At 32.7% G+C, this 18,144-nt stretch overlaps 6 protein-coding genes across 7 annotated transcripts; 3 read left to right on the top strand and 3 right to left on the bottom strand.

Moving 5' to 3' along the window:
- Positions 1–194: 194 nt before the first annotated feature.
- On the top strand, positions 195–1,809 carry LOC9320716. Its single transcript, XM_021032373.1, has 2 exons — positions 195–1,008; positions 1,323–1,809. The coding sequence occupies exons 1-2, from the start codon at positions 547–549 to the stop codon at positions 1,383–1,385; spliced, it is 525 nt and encodes a 174-aa protein (XP_020888032.1). The 5' UTR covers positions 195–546; the 3' UTR covers positions 1,386–1,809.
- A 356-nt stretch (positions 1,810–2,165) lies between these two features.
- On the top strand, positions 2,166–2,515 carry LOC9318598 (putative lipid-transfer protein DIR1). Its single transcript, XM_002884603.2, has one exon. It carries the CDS (start codon positions 2,195–2,197, stop codon positions 2,513–2,515), a length of 321 nt encoding a protein of 106 aa, XP_002884649.1. The 5' UTR covers positions 2,166–2,194.
- A 6,784-nt stretch (positions 2,516–9,299) lies between these two features.
- On the bottom strand, positions 9,300–11,374 carry LOC9318596. Of its 2 annotated transcripts, none has more exons than XM_002882483.2 (5): positions 10,869–11,374; positions 10,588–10,748; positions 10,465–10,495; positions 10,193–10,295; positions 9,300–9,717 (listed from the first exon to the last, which is right to left on the bottom strand). In XM_002882483.2, the coding sequence occupies exons 1-5, from the start codon at positions 11,175–11,177 to the stop codon at positions 9,614–9,616; spliced, it is 708 nt and encodes a 235-aa protein (XP_002882529.1). In that variant the 5' UTR covers positions 11,178–11,374; the 3' UTR covers positions 9,300–9,613. The 2 variants fall into 2 exon arrangements, with proteins under 2 accessions (XP_002882529.1, XP_020889058.1); XM_021033399.1 differs by having other exon boundaries at positions 10,193–10,298; positions 10,869–11,238.
- Positions 11,375–11,729: 355 nt separating this feature from the next.
- LOC9318595 (ylmG homolog protein 1-1, chloroplastic) lies at positions 11,730–12,663 on the bottom strand. The gene has a single exon (XM_021033295.1). The coding sequence runs from the start codon at positions 12,598–12,600 to the stop codon at positions 11,902–11,904; it is 699 nt and encodes a 232-aa protein (XP_020888954.1). The 5' UTR covers positions 12,601–12,663; the 3' UTR covers positions 11,730–11,901.
- A 588-nt stretch (positions 12,664–13,251) lies between these two features.
- LOC9320715 lies at positions 13,252–14,228 on the bottom strand. The gene has a single exon (XM_002882481.2). The coding sequence runs from the start codon at positions 13,600–13,602 to the stop codon at positions 13,306–13,308; it is 297 nt and encodes a 98-aa protein (XP_002882527.1). The 5' UTR covers positions 13,603–14,228; the 3' UTR covers positions 13,252–13,305.
- A 705-nt stretch (positions 14,229–14,933) lies between these two features.
- LOC9320714 (asparagine--tRNA ligase, cytoplasmic 2) lies at positions 14,934–18,015 on the top strand. The gene is made up of 7 exons (XM_021033330.1): positions 14,934–15,717; positions 15,841–16,086; positions 16,237–16,818; positions 16,894–17,079; positions 17,160–17,224; positions 17,314–17,443; positions 17,531–18,015. Exons 1-7 carry the CDS (start codon positions 15,256–15,258, stop codon positions 17,771–17,773), a joined length of 1,914 nt encoding a protein of 637 aa, XP_020888989.1. The 5' UTR covers positions 14,934–15,255; the 3' UTR covers positions 17,774–18,015.
- The last annotated feature ends 129 nt before the right edge of the window (positions 18,016–18,144 follow it).

Raw genomic sequence — 18,144 nt, 5'->3', positions numbered from 1 at the left:
TATCGCTGACTCAGCAGCCGTTAATCTCGAACTACACCGTCTCTGTCATGTGAAATCGGCTAATTTCATTAGTTTAGGTTTTGAATTAAATTAGTTTTGAGTTTGGGTAGAAATTGATAGGGGGTCTTAGTTTGGGTTGGAAAACCCGCCCCAAATAGTTGGGGTTGAAAATGGCACATGTACTAACTTGCGCAAATCACGATCCAATTCTAAAAACCCAAACCCATGTCTCTCTATGATCCCATGTGGTCCGGTCCACCTACTTTTCCAATAACTCGTTAAATGTTAGAACATGGCTTAAAACGAAACCACATTTAACTAAAAATTTAATTGGTGGATATTATCCGACGTGGCTTTCATTCATTGGTTACTCTAACCATGGCCTGAGAAGCAGAAGATCACTGCCCTCATTCCAAATTCCGCCTTCAATAATTTTGATCCACTCTGTTTCAAGCTGTCATAAAAATGTCGTCTTCTTCTTCTTCCTCGCTTAAACCCATTAATTCATAGCCAGCAACGAGATCTGGCAAATTCTACCATTCTACTATGCTTCGTATAGCTCAAATCGCGCTTCTTTGTTTCGTTCTCGCCGCCAGGATCTCGATCTCAGCCGAGAACGAATCTATAGACGAGATTCTTCTAGCGAACGGATTGCCTTTGGGGATATTTCCGAAAGGTGTGAAAGGATTCAGCGTTAATGGCGAAACGGGACGGTTCTCGGTTTATTTGAACCAGTCATGCCAGGCTAAGTATGAGACAGAGCTGCATTACGACGAGATTGTTTCGGGAACGATAGGTTATGCTCAAATCGGGGATTTGTCGGGAATCTCAGCGCAAGAGCTGTTCTTGTGGTTTCCGGTTAAAGGAATCCGAGTCGACGTGCCGAGCTCTGGTCTTATATTCTTCGACGTTGGTGTTCTTCGCAAGCAATACTCTTTGTCTTTGTTCGAGACACCGAGAGATTGTGTTGCGGTTCGTAGCGATGCTGAGTTTATTGGTGAAAACAAGGTATGAAATCTTGAGAATCTCTGTTTTTGAATTGTTCACTAAGTTTGACTATCTTTTCTGGTGTATGTATGGATTTGTAGAACTGAGTATCTTTAAGTTTATGGAATTAGCTGAAGGATTAACTCAAAATGTATGTGGATAGTTGTATAATAATTGCTTTCTTGATTTGGTTGACATTTGATCAGTGAGTAACTCTTATAAACATGACATCAGAACATCAATGGAACTAGGAAAGAGGGTTTTTGATTGGTCAGATTTATTAGTGATATAATAATGGCAAAGTGAATTAATGTGTCTTTCAATGGTTCTTGCAGGTTCAGTCTTCGATGTTGCCATTGTATCAAGTAGATCAAACTCTTGGAAGAAATACTGTTTAGCAGGAGTTCAAGAAATGTTGTTATACTATACCAGAAAGATGGAAAAGATAGATAGATGCTCTCATCTATTCTTGAAGATACTTCTACTGTTTTGATCTCAAATCTTAGGCATGACTCATGGTCAGATGCTTCATTCTTTCCCTTCCCCCATTCCAGTGTTGTTTCTGCATTGCTTTCTCCAGATTGCGTGCGGGACAGAACCGAGAGAATCTGTGAGCGGAAGTTAGACGGTAACAACAATGTCAGGGTTGGTTCGGAAATGAATGGCTCAGATTTGGTTGAAGTGATGAATGTTTATTATTGTATTCTTTTTGTCGTCTTTTGTTCTGTTTTGTACTTTGTCATGTAAGCACAGATATAAATAAACATAATCTTGTATTTAGCCGAGTAAGTGTGAGATTAATTAAGACTCATGATTTGGATTGGCATATGTTAAAATATAGACGTGACTAGAGAGAGTATAACTTCATAAATTTTTGACATTTCTTCAAGCATCAAAAATAAATTGGTTGTACGTCACACAACTTATGCCGTATCTTTTCTCCAAACCATCATCTCTATGTATAACTCAATTTTCCTAGAAATTAATAATATCTGAGATGATAGTCACTTGTTATGTATATGCATGTAAAAATTTAGCTAATAGCGTAGAAAATGTGAGCCTAGAAACAATAAACCCCAAGTTTCATGATCCATCTAATCCAACTCCATTAGGTTAGTCATGCAATTATTCTCCATAACACTCTCACAATACACGTTATATATGAGCTTTCGTCTTTTAAGACGTTGTCAAAAAAAAGAAAAGAGAGATGATTTTAATGAAAAAGATTCAGGTTTTTACAGTGATGTTACTTATAGTTATGGTCCAGTCAGGTCTGGTGAGAGAGACGCTGGGACACCCATGTGGTCGTACATTTTTGTCGGCTTTGATTCAGCTAGTGCCGTGTAGACCATCAGTGGCTCCGTTTAGCACATTGCCTCCGAACAAGCTATGTTGCGCTGCTATCAAGATACTTGGTCAACCTTGTCTATGCGTTCTTGCCAAGGGACCACCCATCGTTGGCGTTGACCGGACCCTCGCTCTCCATTTACCTGGAAAATGTTCTGCCAATTTTCCTCCATGTAATTAATTTTATTTCTCTTGTTATCAACTTTTTGGAATAACTTTACTATAACATCACAAAATTCTCAAGTTTTTAGGCAGTTCTAAGAGACTTCAGACTTATGCAATATTGTATTTATATAGTTTTGGTAGCAATGTGACTAAAATGTTAGTTAATATTGTCAATTCGATCAAATACAAAATTTAGAACTCAATGTTTTTTCATCAAAGAAAAGAGAGTCCTCTGATTGGAAAGAAGCTAAAGTAGCATATTTAGTATAGATGAACCATTTATAGTGAATGTATCGATTCTCACTGTGATATGTTTGATTAATAAAGATATTTAATGCAGGTGCGGTGTTAGAGTAGAAGCACTGTTTGGCAAAGGAAAATGCTTCATGGAGATAAGATTTGGATTTTGGATTCCGAGTTTACAAAAATATATATTTAAGTTGTTTTCCGTGGTCAAATGTTGTTTCTTCCCTGTTTTTTCTTTTTTCTTTTTCCTGTTTGTGTGGTTTATTAGTATCGGGTTTTTACATTAGCTGTTCATTTTGTAACTCATTTTGCCTTTATGTAGGCATTTTTAGCCCTTTTTTGAATAGTTTATATATTTTGCCCTTTTTCATGCTCCAAAAATATGATTTAACATGCGTTTTATTTCCACTTTTTAATTAAAATAATAATTTATATTTAATCTATATATAATAGCAATCTCAATAAATACCTAACGATTGTAAAATCCTAAATACGTACATTTTTAAGTATTAAAAAAGGGCAAAATCCATAAACTATTCAAAAAAGGGCATTTTCGTAAGTTTTTCCCAAAAAAGGGCATTTTAAACAATAATCCCCTCATTTTGCCTTTATGTAGGCATTTTTACCACAAACGTGAGGAAGTCTACTATTATTAAAGTTAGAACAACAGTAGATTTGTCATGACTTAAAGAAAAATTTCCACTTTTTAATTAAAATAATAATTTACATTTAATCTATATATAATAGCAATCTCAATAAATACCTAACGATTGTGTATTTTCGTCGCAACCTTTCGTTAAGTTTTTTTTTAAACTATAAAATATTATTACTTTTTTAAAGAGTTGCATCTATTCAATTTTTAACTATAAAAAATCTGAACTTATATGTCTTTCGTCGCAATCTTTCGTTATTTTTTTTTTAAATAGTTATAAAATATAATTTGTAGTTGTGTACTTGTGTTTTTTTTAAGTTGCATCTGTTTAGTTTTTAAATATAAAATATTTGAACTATTGTGTCTTATCGTCAAGGTTTTTTTAATAATTATAAAATATAATTTATGGTTGTGTTTTCTTAAAGTTGCGTCTATGCAATCTATGCAATTTTTAACTATAATTTATAAATTTTATGGTTTTGTTTTCTAGAAAGTTGCATCTGTTCCGTGGTTGAAACGGTTCGTCAAATAAACTTTTTCATTTTACAATTGTGAAAAGTTGCATCTATTCAATTTTTAACTATAAAGTATAAATTTTATGGTTTTGATTTGTTCAAAAGTTACAACAGTTCATTATAAATTATGTTTTTTTTTTTAAGTTGCATCTGTTCAATTTTTAACTATATAATATAATCTTATGGTTTATGTTTAGAAAGTTGCATCTGTTCAAAGATTGCAACAGTTAATCAAATAAACCTTTTTATTTTACGGTTGTTGGCATTTTTTCGCTATATAGCATTCACATATATACTTTGTTACCTATATTATCATTTATTTTTTCCTAAATAACTATTACTTTTGGTTATTAGTTAATTTTTTCCGAGGATTGTCTCTCTTTAACAACACAATTTAAAGTATTGCGTATTTTTTATCATAATGTTTTGTTGAATGTATTTTTAAAAACTTAAAAAAGTACGTCTACTCATTATAATGATTAATTAAACTCTTTGATTAATAATTTTGTTTATGATCACATATTTTCACCATAATATTTTTTAATAATAATATAAATCTTAGTAACTGCTTCTGAAGGTTACGCTTAGTTTTCTACGTTTTTAAAATTTAACACTTGAAATAATTTTTAAAAATTAATAGTAAAATTAAAATAGTTTTGGTTTAAGTGTTTAAGTGTTTTCTTAAAGTTGAAACCTTTATACTTATTTTAGTTTTCTTAAAGTTTTCTTAAAGTTTAAACTTATTTTCTTGAAGTTTTATTGTTTTATCTAAAATATCTAAAAATTTAACACTTGAACTAATTTTTTAAAATTAACATAGTTTTGGTTTAAGTGTTTAAGTGTTTTCTTAAAGTTTTTTAAAGTTTAAACTTATTTTCTTAAAGTTTAAGATCTAAAATTTTAACACTTGAACTAATTTTTAAAAATTAATAGTAAAATTAACATAGTTTTGGTTTAAGTGTTTAAGTGTTTAAGTGTTTAACTGTTTTCTTAAAGTTTTCTTAAAGTTTAAGTGTTTTATCTAAAATATCTAAAACTTTAACACTTGAACGAATTTTTAAAAATTAATAGTAAAATTAACATAATTTTGGTTTAAGTGTTTAAGTGTTTTCTTAAAGTTTAAACCTTTATACATATTTTAGTTTTCTTAAAGTTTTCTTAAAGTTTAAGATCTAAAAGATCTAAAATTTTAACACTTGAACTAATTTTTAAAAATTAATAGTAAAATTAACATAGTTTTGGTTTAAGTGTTTAAGTGTTTTCTTAAAGTTTTGTTAAAGTTTAAGTGTTTTATCTAAAATATCTTAAAATTTAACACTTGAACTAATTTTTAAAAATTAATAGTAAAAATAACATAGTTTTGGTTTAAGTGTTTAAGTGTTTTCTTAAAGTTTAAACCTTTATACTTATTTTGGTTTTCTTAAAGTTTTCTTAAAGTTTAAGTGTTTTATCTAAAATATCTAAAACTTTAACACTTGAATTAAATTTTTAAAATTAATAGTAAAATTAATATAGTTTTGGTTTAAGTGTTTAAGTGTTTTCTTAAAGTTTAAACCTATGTATTTATTTTAGTTTTCTTAAAGTTTAAACTTATTTTCTTAAAGTTTAAGTGTTTTATCTAAAATATCTAAAAATTTAACACTTGAACTAATTTTTTAAAAATTAATAGTAAAATTAACATAGTTTTGGTTTAAGTGTTTAAGTGTTTTCTTAAAGTTTAAACCTTTATACTTATTTTAGTTTTCTTAAAGGTTAAACTTATTTTCTTAAAGTTTAAGATCTAAAATATCTAAAATTTTAAGGGAGACTTACAAAAATGCCCCTTTTTCAATACCCCTTTTCAAAAATGCCCCCTTTGGATGTCTATTTTTAAAAATACTCCTTTTATGTACAAAATGACTAAATTACCCTTCTTTTAAGAAAAGATATCATAAATATATAAGGAAATATAACAAAATTAGGTCCACAAAATACAAAATATTTTTTGGCGAGAAAAGTGATCCCCCAATTTTTCCCGCCAAAACACTTGTAAAAATTTGTAAAACCTTTAAAATACCTTGTAAAATTTTCCCGTAAAATTTTTTCCCGCCAAAAATTTTTTTTTGCGGGAAAAGTGATTCCGCAAATTTTTTGGCGTTAAATTTTTGGCGAGAAAATTTTTGGCGGGAAAAATTTACAAGGTATATAAAAGGGTTTTTACAGGGTATTTATAAGGTTTTACAATGTATTTTAAAAGGTTTTACAACGTATTTATAAAGTATTTATAAGATATTATAAGATTTTACAAGCTATTTTATAAGGTTTTACAAGTTATAAGGTTTTACAAGTTTTTTATAAGGTTTTACAAGTTATAAATACCTTATAAAACCTTATAAGTACCTTGTAAAACCTTTTAAAATACATTGTAAAACCTTACAAAACACTTGTAAATACTCCGTAAAACCTTTAAAATACCTTGTAAATTTTTCCCGCCAAAAATTTTCCCGCCAAAAAAATTTCGGCAAAAAAATTGCGGAATCACTTTTCCCGCAAAAAAAAAATTTTGGCGGGAAAATTTTTTTGCGGGAAAAATTTTTACGGGAAAATTTTACAAGGTATTTTAAAGGTTTTTACAAGTGTTTTGGCGGGAAAATTGTTTTCCCGCAAAAAAATATTTTGTATTTTGTGGACCTAATTTTGTTTCGAATAAGGGTAAAATGGTCATTAAAAATTAAAAGAGGACAAACTTAAAAATGGACTCTCAAAAGGGGCATTTTTGAAAAGGGGTATTGAAAAAGGGGCATTTTTAACAATTTCTCAAATTTTAACACTTGAACTAATTTTTAAAAATTAATAGTAAAATTAACATAGTTTTGGTTTAAGTGTTTAAGTGTTTAAGAGTTTTCTTAAAGTTTTCTAAAAGTTTAAGTGTCTTATCTAAAATATCTAAAAATTTAATACTTGAACTAATTTTTAAAAATTAATAGTAAAATTAACATAGTTTTGGTTTAAGCGTATAGTGTTTTCTTAAAGTTTAAACCTTTATACTTATTTTCGTTTTCTTAAAGTTTAAACTTATTTTCTTAAAATTTAAGTGTTTTATCTAAAATATCTAAAATTTTAACAATTGAACTAATTTTTAAAAATTAATAGTAAAATTAACATAGTTTTGGTTTAAGTGTTTGAGTGTTTTCTTAAAGTTTAAACCTTTATACTTATTTTAGTTTTCTTAAAGTTTTTTTAAAGTTTTCTTAAAGTTTAAACTTATTTTCTTAAAGTTTAAGATCTAAAATATCTAAAAATTTAACACTTGAACTAAATTTTAAAAATTAATAGTAAAATTAACATAGTTTTGGTTTAAGTGTTTAAGTGTATTCTTAAAGTTTAAACCTTTATACTTATTTTGGATTTCTGAAAGTTTTCTTACCCTAAAGTTTAAGTGTTTTATCTAAAATATCTAAAAATTTAACACTTGAATTAATTTTTAAAAATTAATAGTAAAATTAATATAGTTTTGGTTTAAGAATTTAAATATTTTCTTAAAGTTTAAACATTTCTTAAAGTTTAAACATTTGTAATAAGTTTTCTTAAAGTTTAAACTTATTTTCTTAAAGTTTAAGTGTTTTATCTAAGATATCTAAAAATTAACACTTGAACTAATTTTTAAAGATTAATAGTAATATTAACATAGCTTTGGTTTAAGTGTTTAAGTGTTTTCTTAAAGTTTAAACCTTTATACTTATTTTAGCTTTCTTTAAAGTTTAAACTTATTTTCTTAAAGTTTAAGATCTAAAATATCTAAAATTTTAACACTTGAACTAATTTTTAAAAATTAATAGTATAAATTAACATAGTTTTGGTTTAAGTGTTTAAGTGTTTTCTTAAAGTTTAAGTGTTTTATCTAAAATATCTAAAAATTTAATACTTGAACTAATTTTTTAAAATTAATAGTAAAATTAGCATAGTTTTGGTTTAAGTGTTTTCTTAAAGTTTAAACATTTATACTTATTTTAGTTTTCTTAAAATTTGCTTAAAGTTTAAACTAATTTTCTTAAAGTTTAAGTGTTTTATCTATATCTAAAAATTTAACACTTGAACTAATTTTTAGAAATTAATAGTAAAATTAACATAGTTTTGGTTTAAGTGTTTAAGTGTTTTCTAAAAGTTTAAACCTTTATACTTATACATACCATATTGCAAATTTAGTATCTAAGGTTTTTTAAAATTTATTATTTTTAATTAAATTTTCACAATTTTAAAAAGTATTTTAAAAATTAGAATTAAAAACTTGAATGCTAAATCTACATAATGATATGAAAAACAAGGTGAATGTTTGGAATCACTAACGACTAATGCGGGATCCAAAATCCGGTTAGTTTTCATACCATATTGCAAATTTATTATCCAAGTTTCTTTTTAAATTTTATTTAAAATTTATTAATTTTTAATTTAGTTTAAAAATGTTTTACCAAATTAATCATTATCCATAAGGTTAATTAAGAAAGAAATCAAATTTTGATTAAGAAAAAAAGAGCAAGAAATTGAGAAAGCAAACTAACCTGGCTCTCGTGACTCGTGACGAAACTCAAATTCATCTTCATCCTGAGGCAACGCGTCTGAGTATGAGCCATCGAAAGTATTGAAACCCCAAATCTTCGTCATTGGTTCCTCGATCGCCTTCCCGTTTTCTTCCTCGCATCTTTGATTTTTGTGAAATTAGAGAGAGATTGTAGATGTAGTCACAACAGAGGATGCATCATGCATATCAATCTACGAAACATAGATGCTTTCCTCCGATCAATCGTACGGATATAAGTTCTGAGATGAAGTTGTTGCAGGGTGGCTCTACATGGATCATCGCCTTCATGGTGTCGATATCGGCGATCAGACATCGGCAGAGGCGCAGAGCTTGTTCGAGAAGAAACTGCTTGTATATCAAAAAGAAAAAGAGAAAAGTTGATTTCTTTTGTTTTCTTTCCGAAGAAGGAGATTGTATTATTTTGATTTCTCGACGATGGAAGAAGAAACGAGTATTTATATATTTGACAACGGAAATTGATCACAACGGTAAAAAAATAATTAAAGGAGATATGTTGACCTAGAAAAAAGGAAATTTCGTTATAAAAAAAAAAGGAAATTGATCACAACGGTAAGAAATAATTACCTTTACCAAACGGTTATTTGTTTTCTTACTGCGTAACCATTTATTTGAGGTTTCCTTATTCGAGTGACTAACCAACATGCAAAACTGAACAGAACAGAGCATTCGTTAACTACCAAAAGCATCAAGAAATGAGGATATGATGCGTTTAAGGTGAGAATCAACTCATTGCCTGAGGAGATAAGGATGAGGTCTGATGCTTATAATGTGCACTAAGAGCTAAAGGCTGAGAAGAAACGTGTGGAGATGATGACCCTGAACCAATTCGATTTATAACATCTTTTGTGATATGTCATATCAAGTTACTTTTACTTTCCTTTTCATGAATTACACGGGACTATATGATAGACAATAAAAGACAGATCACAACAAAATCCAAACTTTTTTGGAGCAACCTAGAAAAACATAAAACGAGTGGGTGGGTATTCATCTAGTGTTTAGATAAGTACTTGTGCAAAGTAATAAGAATTGATGTTCAAATGGATATATAGATATATTAGATGTAATGCCAAGCTCCATTTCATCTACTTGCTCTCTCAGTCTCTTGTGATGTTTACGTATTCAATCCCTTGTGAATCTCTCAGCGTCAAAAGGCCGTCTTTGTGCATTCCAATTCAAGTCCCTAGATTCTTGAGAGGCTGGTGCTGCATTCATTGGTGCAAAGGCTGCAACAAGAGAGATTGTTCAAGACAGCTGAGAAACTACAGTAAGCAGAATGCAGCACACATATCACCCACAAACGACTTTAGCTAGTTTCATGCAAGATGCTCGGCTCAATTAGCATGTCATATATAAACGGGCAAGATGGTGACAATAAGCGAACATTCATCTATTGCGCTCTATCGTTTTCCTCTCTTCAATTTGCAAATGATATGTTTTAAGCATTTTCCCAAATTTCTGATATATTTCAGGTAATATGTTAAGACTTCCTATTCGACAAAATAGAGCATATGATGCTTGGTTTAACCAATGCTTCAGTGTACTGATGCTGCAACTTAAGCTTTCCAATACTCCAAAGAATTTTAATAGACTATAGTACTATACTACCAACTCTATTTCTGTTCATGTAGTAAAATGCTGAAGAGTATACAAAGTACCATTATGCTCAATCCACAAGAAATTTTGGTGATGAAAACTCACCTTTATCTCTCATCCTCCTTTCTCTATCATACTCAAACTTATCCCTGATTTGATTGACTTTCTCCCAATTATCACCTTGTGTAGTTCTATTAAACCCTTGCTCCTGCTTTCATTTTCGATTCTCACAGAAATCAGACTCAAGTTTCACAGATAACACAAAAAAAAAAAAATCAGGGAAATCAATGAAATTAGACAGAATTGAACCGCAACAAGATCTCAAATCTACTCAGGCTCGTAATATATTCACTACAAAAGCATCATAAACTTTTTACCTTTGTTTGATCGCTGTAAGACCGCCTGTTCCTGCAATGAACAAGGAGATAAACCAATCACAAAACCATCCATCTACACCTAAATACCATTATAAGAAAATAGTCAGTGATTAACAGAGAAACCTGTATGGATTAAAATCTTCATCGTCTTCTTCAGCAGATTCATAATTTGCATGATCACTTGCGATTTTCTTTGAATATCCTTCATCCCAATAAAGCCTCTCCCAGTTCTCTCTAAGCTCGTTATATAGTTCCATATACTTTTTGCACCATGGCTCATGTTCCTATCACAGAAATAGCATCAAAATTATGTTAAAAGACAGAATTTTTTCCAATTGAACTACAACACAGAACAATGAAGCAGTGAATATTGGAAAAATCTAAACTTTGTCAATGGAACTGACCGATTCTTTCAGGACGAGACGAGTGCGGCGCATGAACTGCTCACGGAGCTGCTTCCGGCGTTTGTTTGGAATGTTGTCCCTGGGGATTGTGAACCGCTCACGAGGAGGGACGTGATCGCCGATCTCGTGCATCTCTCCGTCGACTATCCACCACTCGGATTTCTCTTCCTTCTTCTTGAGCGGAAGAGAAGGCAACTTGTTTCGCCGTCTCGGCTGACCTGCCTCTGTTCTGGCTAGCCGGATTTGGGAAACTGCGCCGTGACGTATCGACGGCAAAATGGAGCCTACCCGTCTGACGACAAAGTTCATGGCGGGTTCCCGGCGGCTAGTAAAGAGCGTCGCAGAGTCTGAGACTAAATGAAGTCGTCTCAGAAGCTAAAACGACCTATACCAGAGCTTGTTTCTAAACCGGTAATTTCACAAAACCGAAATTGAACCGGTTTTACTAATTCCCGTATGATCCATGTCTGAATACGGTTTCTGGATTTGAAGGAGTTTAATCGTGTTAGAGTTCAACGATTGTATACGATTACTGGCAAATGGTGTGATCCAATTCAAACTTCTAGTTTCTTACTTTCGAGTTGACACCTTTTGTTGAAACTTCAGTATTCAGTATTTTTTAAAAAGATCAAAATAATAGTTGATCAAAGTTCAGCTTTCATGTGTGATATTACACATTTGATTGTCTGTCTTCTTACTTTTAGCTATTTAGCTAGAGAAACCCAGTCTAATAATTGTGACTTTAGATGGAGCAAGAACCTAACATGTCCACAGTTGTAAACCAAAACTTAACTTTCTGATTCTTAATCAACGCCAATTGAGAGGATGCAGAGAATCCATCAATAATATGTATGTAGTCTATAGAGCAATGAACATGTAATTAGAAGATAATCAACAAGCCAAAATCTCATTATTCAGAATCAAATTCAAAACGACAAAGCTCACAACTCTCATTAAGCATCCAAAAGAGTATGACTTTTCCTAATCGAAAGAAGTTGCCTCAAATCAAAGCTCAATTCTTGATCACGAATTTCTATCCGGTGCTGCCATGAACAATAGATCCAAGTGTACCAAGAACCGCGAAAGCAAGCAATGGACTAACATCAAGAGTATCGAAGATAGGAGGAATGATGTTTCTGAAGAGATTCAAGTAAGGATCACAGAGATCTCTAATGGCAGACAAAGGCTGTCTTTCCCAAGGGATATTAGGGAACCAACTGAGCAAAACCCTAACCATCAAAACCCCACTGTATATGTCTAACCACTTCTTTATCCCCACCGCAACCACCGTAAGCGGCGTGTTCAAGTACCCCGGAGGACGATCTCGGAGCGACGCGAAGAAGACCGGTCCGGCGGTACTGAGAGAGAATCGTAATCCGTCTGCGATTGCGGGACTTGAAGTCTGGATCGCAAGAGAGAGTTTCTGAGCTAAGACTCTGGTTACAGCGATTGTTAAAGCCGCGAGAGTAGCGAGAGACCGAGTCGACCCGGTGAGTGTCGATGGTCGAGTTGTTGATTTCTCCGTCGGGATGGTTGGTGTCATCGGCGATGCGGATGCGGAAATTCGGATGGATTTAGATTTAGGGTTTTGGATGGATAGAGAAGGGAAGGGTTTAAGAGGAAAGAAGACACGAGCTGATAGCTTGGTGAAGCCATGGAATCTAGGGGTTGTGGCGGATGATGGAGGAAGAAAAACAGGAGAGCGGAGAGCGAGAGCTGTAATGGCGGCCATCTCCGTTCCTCCGCCTGTTGAAGATAATGACGATAGGTTTTGAGTCTTTTAGATATAAAACCCAAATCTGTCCAATTTTTTTTTTTTTTTATCCTTTAATAAGAATTATATCTTTCATCCTTTAAATAATTCTTTTGATAAAAACTAAATATTTGTAAATTGAAAGTAGAGATTATATTTATATCAACTAAATAAATAATTTATATATATATAATATTTGTATTATTATACGTAATTCTTAACTAAATTATTTATATAAACAAAACTAAAATCCTACTTTTTTGAGAAAAACAAATAATTGGTCAATTACTCAATTAGTATCCTAGCAAAAAAAAATAACTCAATTAGTAAACTAAAAATGATCATGTCTAATTTTTTTCAAATTTTTGAAATAATAATATATGTTTAATATTGTCACAATTCAATAATTCATACATCTAACTAACATAACAGTTTTGCAATTTGTATTTTGTAAGTAATCAATGAACACACAAGAAGACAGAGTAATTCAAAAAGTAGTTGTTTTCATTAACCTTCAACTCTTTAAAGAAGAAGTTAGCAAGAATAAAGACTTTATTTTGAAGCCAATTATTTAGACTCACACAAAAAAAAAAAAAAAAAAAAAAAAAAAAAAAAAAAAAAAAAAATTAATAAGAACAAGATAAATATTACAGTTTCACAAGTAGAAATTGGTATCACAACAAATCAACATAGCGGAAACAACTGAGGACGTAAGATTGGTAAAGACCAAAGATAAGCATCTAAGAACTTAACATTTCCACCATTTGAGAGTATCCCCAAAATGATACTTCTCATCATCTTCATCGGCTTTCCGATGTTCATCCTCCATCTCTGCACCACCATCCGCGGTGGCCCCACAAAGAACCCTCGTCGCCGGTTACCTAACCGCACGACGACTCGTTTTCCTTTCCTTCGTTGCTGCGGCCACAAGTACCTCGACGGAAGACTTGAAATGGCATGAACTGTGTTTCTTCTTACCATAATTCCTTCTTGTTTTTATGTCTTTCGGATTTGATTTAGTTATCAAAGTTTGGTTCTATAATTTGCAAGTTCTTGAACGTGGCTTTATAAGTAGAAGAAGAACTGAGTGAGTGATGATCGATGATGTGTAAAGCTCGGAATCAAAAGAGCTTTTAATCATTGAAGAGGCAATGATTATGAGCATCATGAAGGCCTATGGTGAGTAGGATAGGAGATTAACCTTTTTGAATAATATTCCATTTCAATCTCTCAAATACTATACTAATCAAGTTAAAGATAGATCACAAAACTATCAAACTGATCAACAATAATTTGAGCCTTAAAATGCATTTTGAGTTTTGGGGATCATAAAAACTAATTTTTGGTGACACATACTCTAATTTCATCAATTTCTGAATTATCAATTTATAAACTTTAAAATTTCATAGCTAGTAGAATTCCTTGGACGTTTATATGACTAAACGATTATATTGGTTGAGATATATGATGAAGTATAAGTCCCCTAGTTTAATTCTAATGTTTTGGCCGAAAGTTTTCATGACATATACAAAGTTTCCATTAATTTAGTAAGAACTTGGCAGATAATATTGGCATTTTGTTCGATCATTGGCCACTCTACGATAGTCTATAAAGTTTGTGAGGGTAATACAACCACAGTGGGATTATTAAAACATGTTGCTTTCGTCGTCTGCAAATTCTAGACCTCAAGAGTCAAGCCTACGTTTAGTTGGGAGGAATACAATTTCTTATCAAAAAGTTAATTATCTTAATAGTGATTTATTCGGCCTTAGGTTTTGTACCTCGTGCTAACCATCATTACAATTCGTGTACATGTGACCCCATTCCATGCTCCTTTATTTTTTTTTCCAACTGCTTAATGACAAGATTCGTACCTAATTACAAACGATACGACTGGCCGTTTAAACTTTCTCACAAGTCAAAGTGTTTTTAAGCAAATAAGATAACAGTTAAAAAATCAAAGCATTTGAAACAAACCGGTTTATGAAAATAACTGAGGATTTATTCTGTTTATTTTTCATTAGCTAGTCTAGCTAAGTTCAGTTATATATTTTTAGGATTGTAACTTTAAAAGGGTTTATAGATTAGTGATTTTATAAATAATTTAGAAATCTAACCAAAACCATGCGTAATTGGATCATTCATTTTAACTTTTTGGGCGTTATTTTGGTAAGAATTTCTAAATACTAGTTGAGTTTCGACATAGTATTTGTGAGCCTCAGGGTCAGGGGCGTGAATTGTTGTAAATTAATCTAAATAGGTACACCTATTGGGCCATTTGGGCCTCAAAATATTCAGGTTTAAAAACCTCAATATGAACTGTTTGGGACACAGTTCCCGCGAATATCCCAACCGTGAAGAATACCAAACTTTGCCTTCTCTCTCTTTCTCTGCTCTCTCTGCTTCTCTCCGCAACATAGAAAGAAACAATCCTTTTCCTTGTTCCAACAATCTAAACTTCCTCTAATCTCTCGATTCAAATTATCTTCAAGTAATCATGTTTATATATAATCTCTTCTTCTCTTTTGATTTATCCAACTCAAGGAACCTCACTAAACTCAAATCTTCCTCTCAATATCTTCCATTCTTCTTCCTCAACCTTCCGATTTATCGGATTATTCTAAAATACCCAAAATGGAATCCCATGGAAAAACCCATCAGAAAGAGCAGGATGGTGATCTCTCTCCCAAACCCATAACGTTGTCTAAGTATTCGAACCGGGTCGAGTTAAAGACTCTGCTTGATCGGAGCGACCGTGGCGCAGCATTGGCCGGGAAAAGGGTTGTGGTTGGTGGTTGGGTTAAGTCTGCCAGAGCGGTTAAGAAAGATTCTCCTCCTCCTCCGCCGCCTGTAGTTGCCGTCCCTTCGCCGTCCAGTGGTGGGGATCAAGCTCATACCACGGCGAACATTAGGTGCACGGAGATAATTCAATCGAAAATGAATATTTTCAGGAGATTTTTCGATGTGTTGAGCGGCGGTGGGAAGACTTATCCAATCTTTGATAAGATGGAACTCGCCGGTCAGAAGGGCGCGCCACCACCGGAGTATGTTTTTTACTTCTTGATCAGTGATGGATCCTCCATCTCTAGTCTCCAGGTAGTTTATGATGTTTGATTTCAATACTTTTTTGGCGCATAAGATGTTCGAGGAAATGCCAATGAGAACTTTATTCAGAGATATATTCAAAAGAGTCTAACTTTTTGTTTTTTTCCCTCTTAGGTTGTTGTTGATTCTGCGTTGTCAACTGTTCCAGCAACTCAGCTTATGGCTCTAGGGACCTGTATTGTAGCTGAAGGTGTGTTAAGACTACCATTGGCTGCTTCTGCAAAACATGTAATTGAGCTTGAGGCTGAGAAGCTTCTTCATGTTGGAACAGTGGATCCAGAGAAGTATCCACTCTCGAAGAAACAGCTTCCTCTGCATATGCTTAGAGATTTCTCTCATTTCAGACCCCGCACAACTACGGTATAACTATATTTCAACATTTTTCACAAACGATCTTAGGTTATAGTGAATCTTTGAGAACTCTGGTTTTATGTTCTTCTTTTTTTTATATAACTATGTCATGAAAGAGCAATGAGGTTAATATAGATTTCTCTTCTATTGTTGGTGAAGGTTGGGTCGGTGACTCGAGTCCACAGTGCGCTAACCTTAGCAAGCCACACATTCCTTCAGTACCATGGCTTTCAGTATGTTCAAGTACCAGTCATCACAACAACCACTGGATTTGGCGAAATGTTTAGGGTCACTACACTTGTAGGTAAAACTGATGATAAAGAGGAGAAGAAGCCTGTCAAAGAAAAAGATGGATTTAGCATTGACACCGTAAAGGCTGCGATAAAGGAAAAGACTAGGCTTATTGATCACCTCAAGAGATCTGACAGCAACCGAGAAGCTGTTGTTGCTGCGGTACACGACTTGAAGAAAACGAGCGATCTTGCATCTCAGCTTGAGATGAAACAAAAATCCAAAACAGGAACTTTGGTTAAATCTGAAAAGCTTGATTTCTCAAAAGATTTCTTTGGTCGCGACGCTTATCTGACTTCTTCTGGGAGGTTTCATCTTGAGAGCTATGCCTCTGCACTTGGAAAAGTGTATACCTTTGGACCAAGATTCATAGCTGATAAAATCGACAATGCAAGGCATTTGGCAGAGATGTGGAGTGTGGAAACTGAGATGGCTTTCTCGGAATTGGATGTAAGATTCTCATAACATTGATTTCGGTAGATGCAATGATATTCAACAAATGGTAACTTGTTTCGTTTGTTACAGGATGCTATGGATTGTGCTGATGAATACTTCAAGTTCCTCTGCAAATATATTCTGGAGAATCGCGATGAAGACATGAAATTCATATCAAAACGAGTTGACAAGACCATCACCACACGTCTCGAAGCAACAGCATCCAGCTCTCTTTTGAGATTCTCCTATACCGATGTGATTAGTCTTCTTCAAAAGGTAAAACACTCTCAAATCCCATATAGTTCGTATCTACTGATGTTTTTGCTATATCATAATGATCTGATTCTCTAAAACAGGCAACCACTACAAAATTTGAAACCAAGCCTGAGTGGGGAATTGCTTTAACAACAGAGCATCTAAGGTATTGTTTTTGCTTATGGAAAATGCAATTGAGTTTTTGTTTCAAGATCCGTTTCTTAAATTTTCTCTGTTCACCGTTTAATGTCGCAGTTATCTAACTGATGAGATCTACAAGGGTCCTGTAATCATACATAGCTACCCGAAAGCAGTTAAACAGTTTTACGTACGGTTGAATGATGATAAGAAGACTGTAGCAGCATTTGATCTGGTCGTACCAAAGGTAAGAAGAGAACCAAACAAAACTTTTGATATAAATTAGGAATTCAAAGTTGCAGGATATTACAAAAGTCTTAAACGTTCTTTACAGGTTGGTGTTGTGATCACCGGGAGCCAAAATGAAGAACGGTTTGAGATTTTGAATGCGAGGATCGCGGAATTTGGATTATCGAGGGAGAAGTTTGAGTGGTACCTAGATTTAAGGAGGCATGGGACAGTGAAACATTCAGGAATAAGCCTAAGCATGGAACAAATGCTTCTGTTTGCAACCGGACTTCCTGATATCAAAGACGCCATTCCATTCCCAAGAAGTTGGGGCAAAGCTAATAATTAAAGGCTTAAAGCAGCCTCAAGCTTTTATGTACAAACTCTCAGTTACATTGTTATGTATCCAATGTAACCATACTTGTGTGAAATAAAAAGGAATCGTATACCAAATCGTTCATAATGATTCTGGGGAAAATTGTAAATAAGCTATAAGATATCAAAACCTAAGAGAAAGTGGCAAATAGACTTAGATCTGATGTTCTATAGTTGATTCAAAAATAATTATCCAACCACACAATTTCTGTGTAATTCTCTCACTAGTCAATTTTGTGTTGTCAGATGTATAAACCTGGCTGATAGCAGTTTGACTCTTTCGGTTTCTGTAAGCTTTTGAAATATAGTTTGAATTTTGCATATTGTTGGTTGAAATAAATAGAA

Source organism: Arabidopsis lyrata, assembly GCF_000004255.2.
Source record: "Arabidopsis lyrata subsp. lyrata unplaced genomic scaffold ARALYscaffold_3, whole genome shotgun sequence".
Lineage (NCBI taxonomy): Eukaryota > Viridiplantae > Streptophyta > Magnoliopsida > Brassicales > Brassicaceae > Arabidopsis > Arabidopsis lyrata.
Note: the sequence above shows the minus strand (reverse complement) of the source record. Positions and strands in the feature narration are given on the sequence as shown.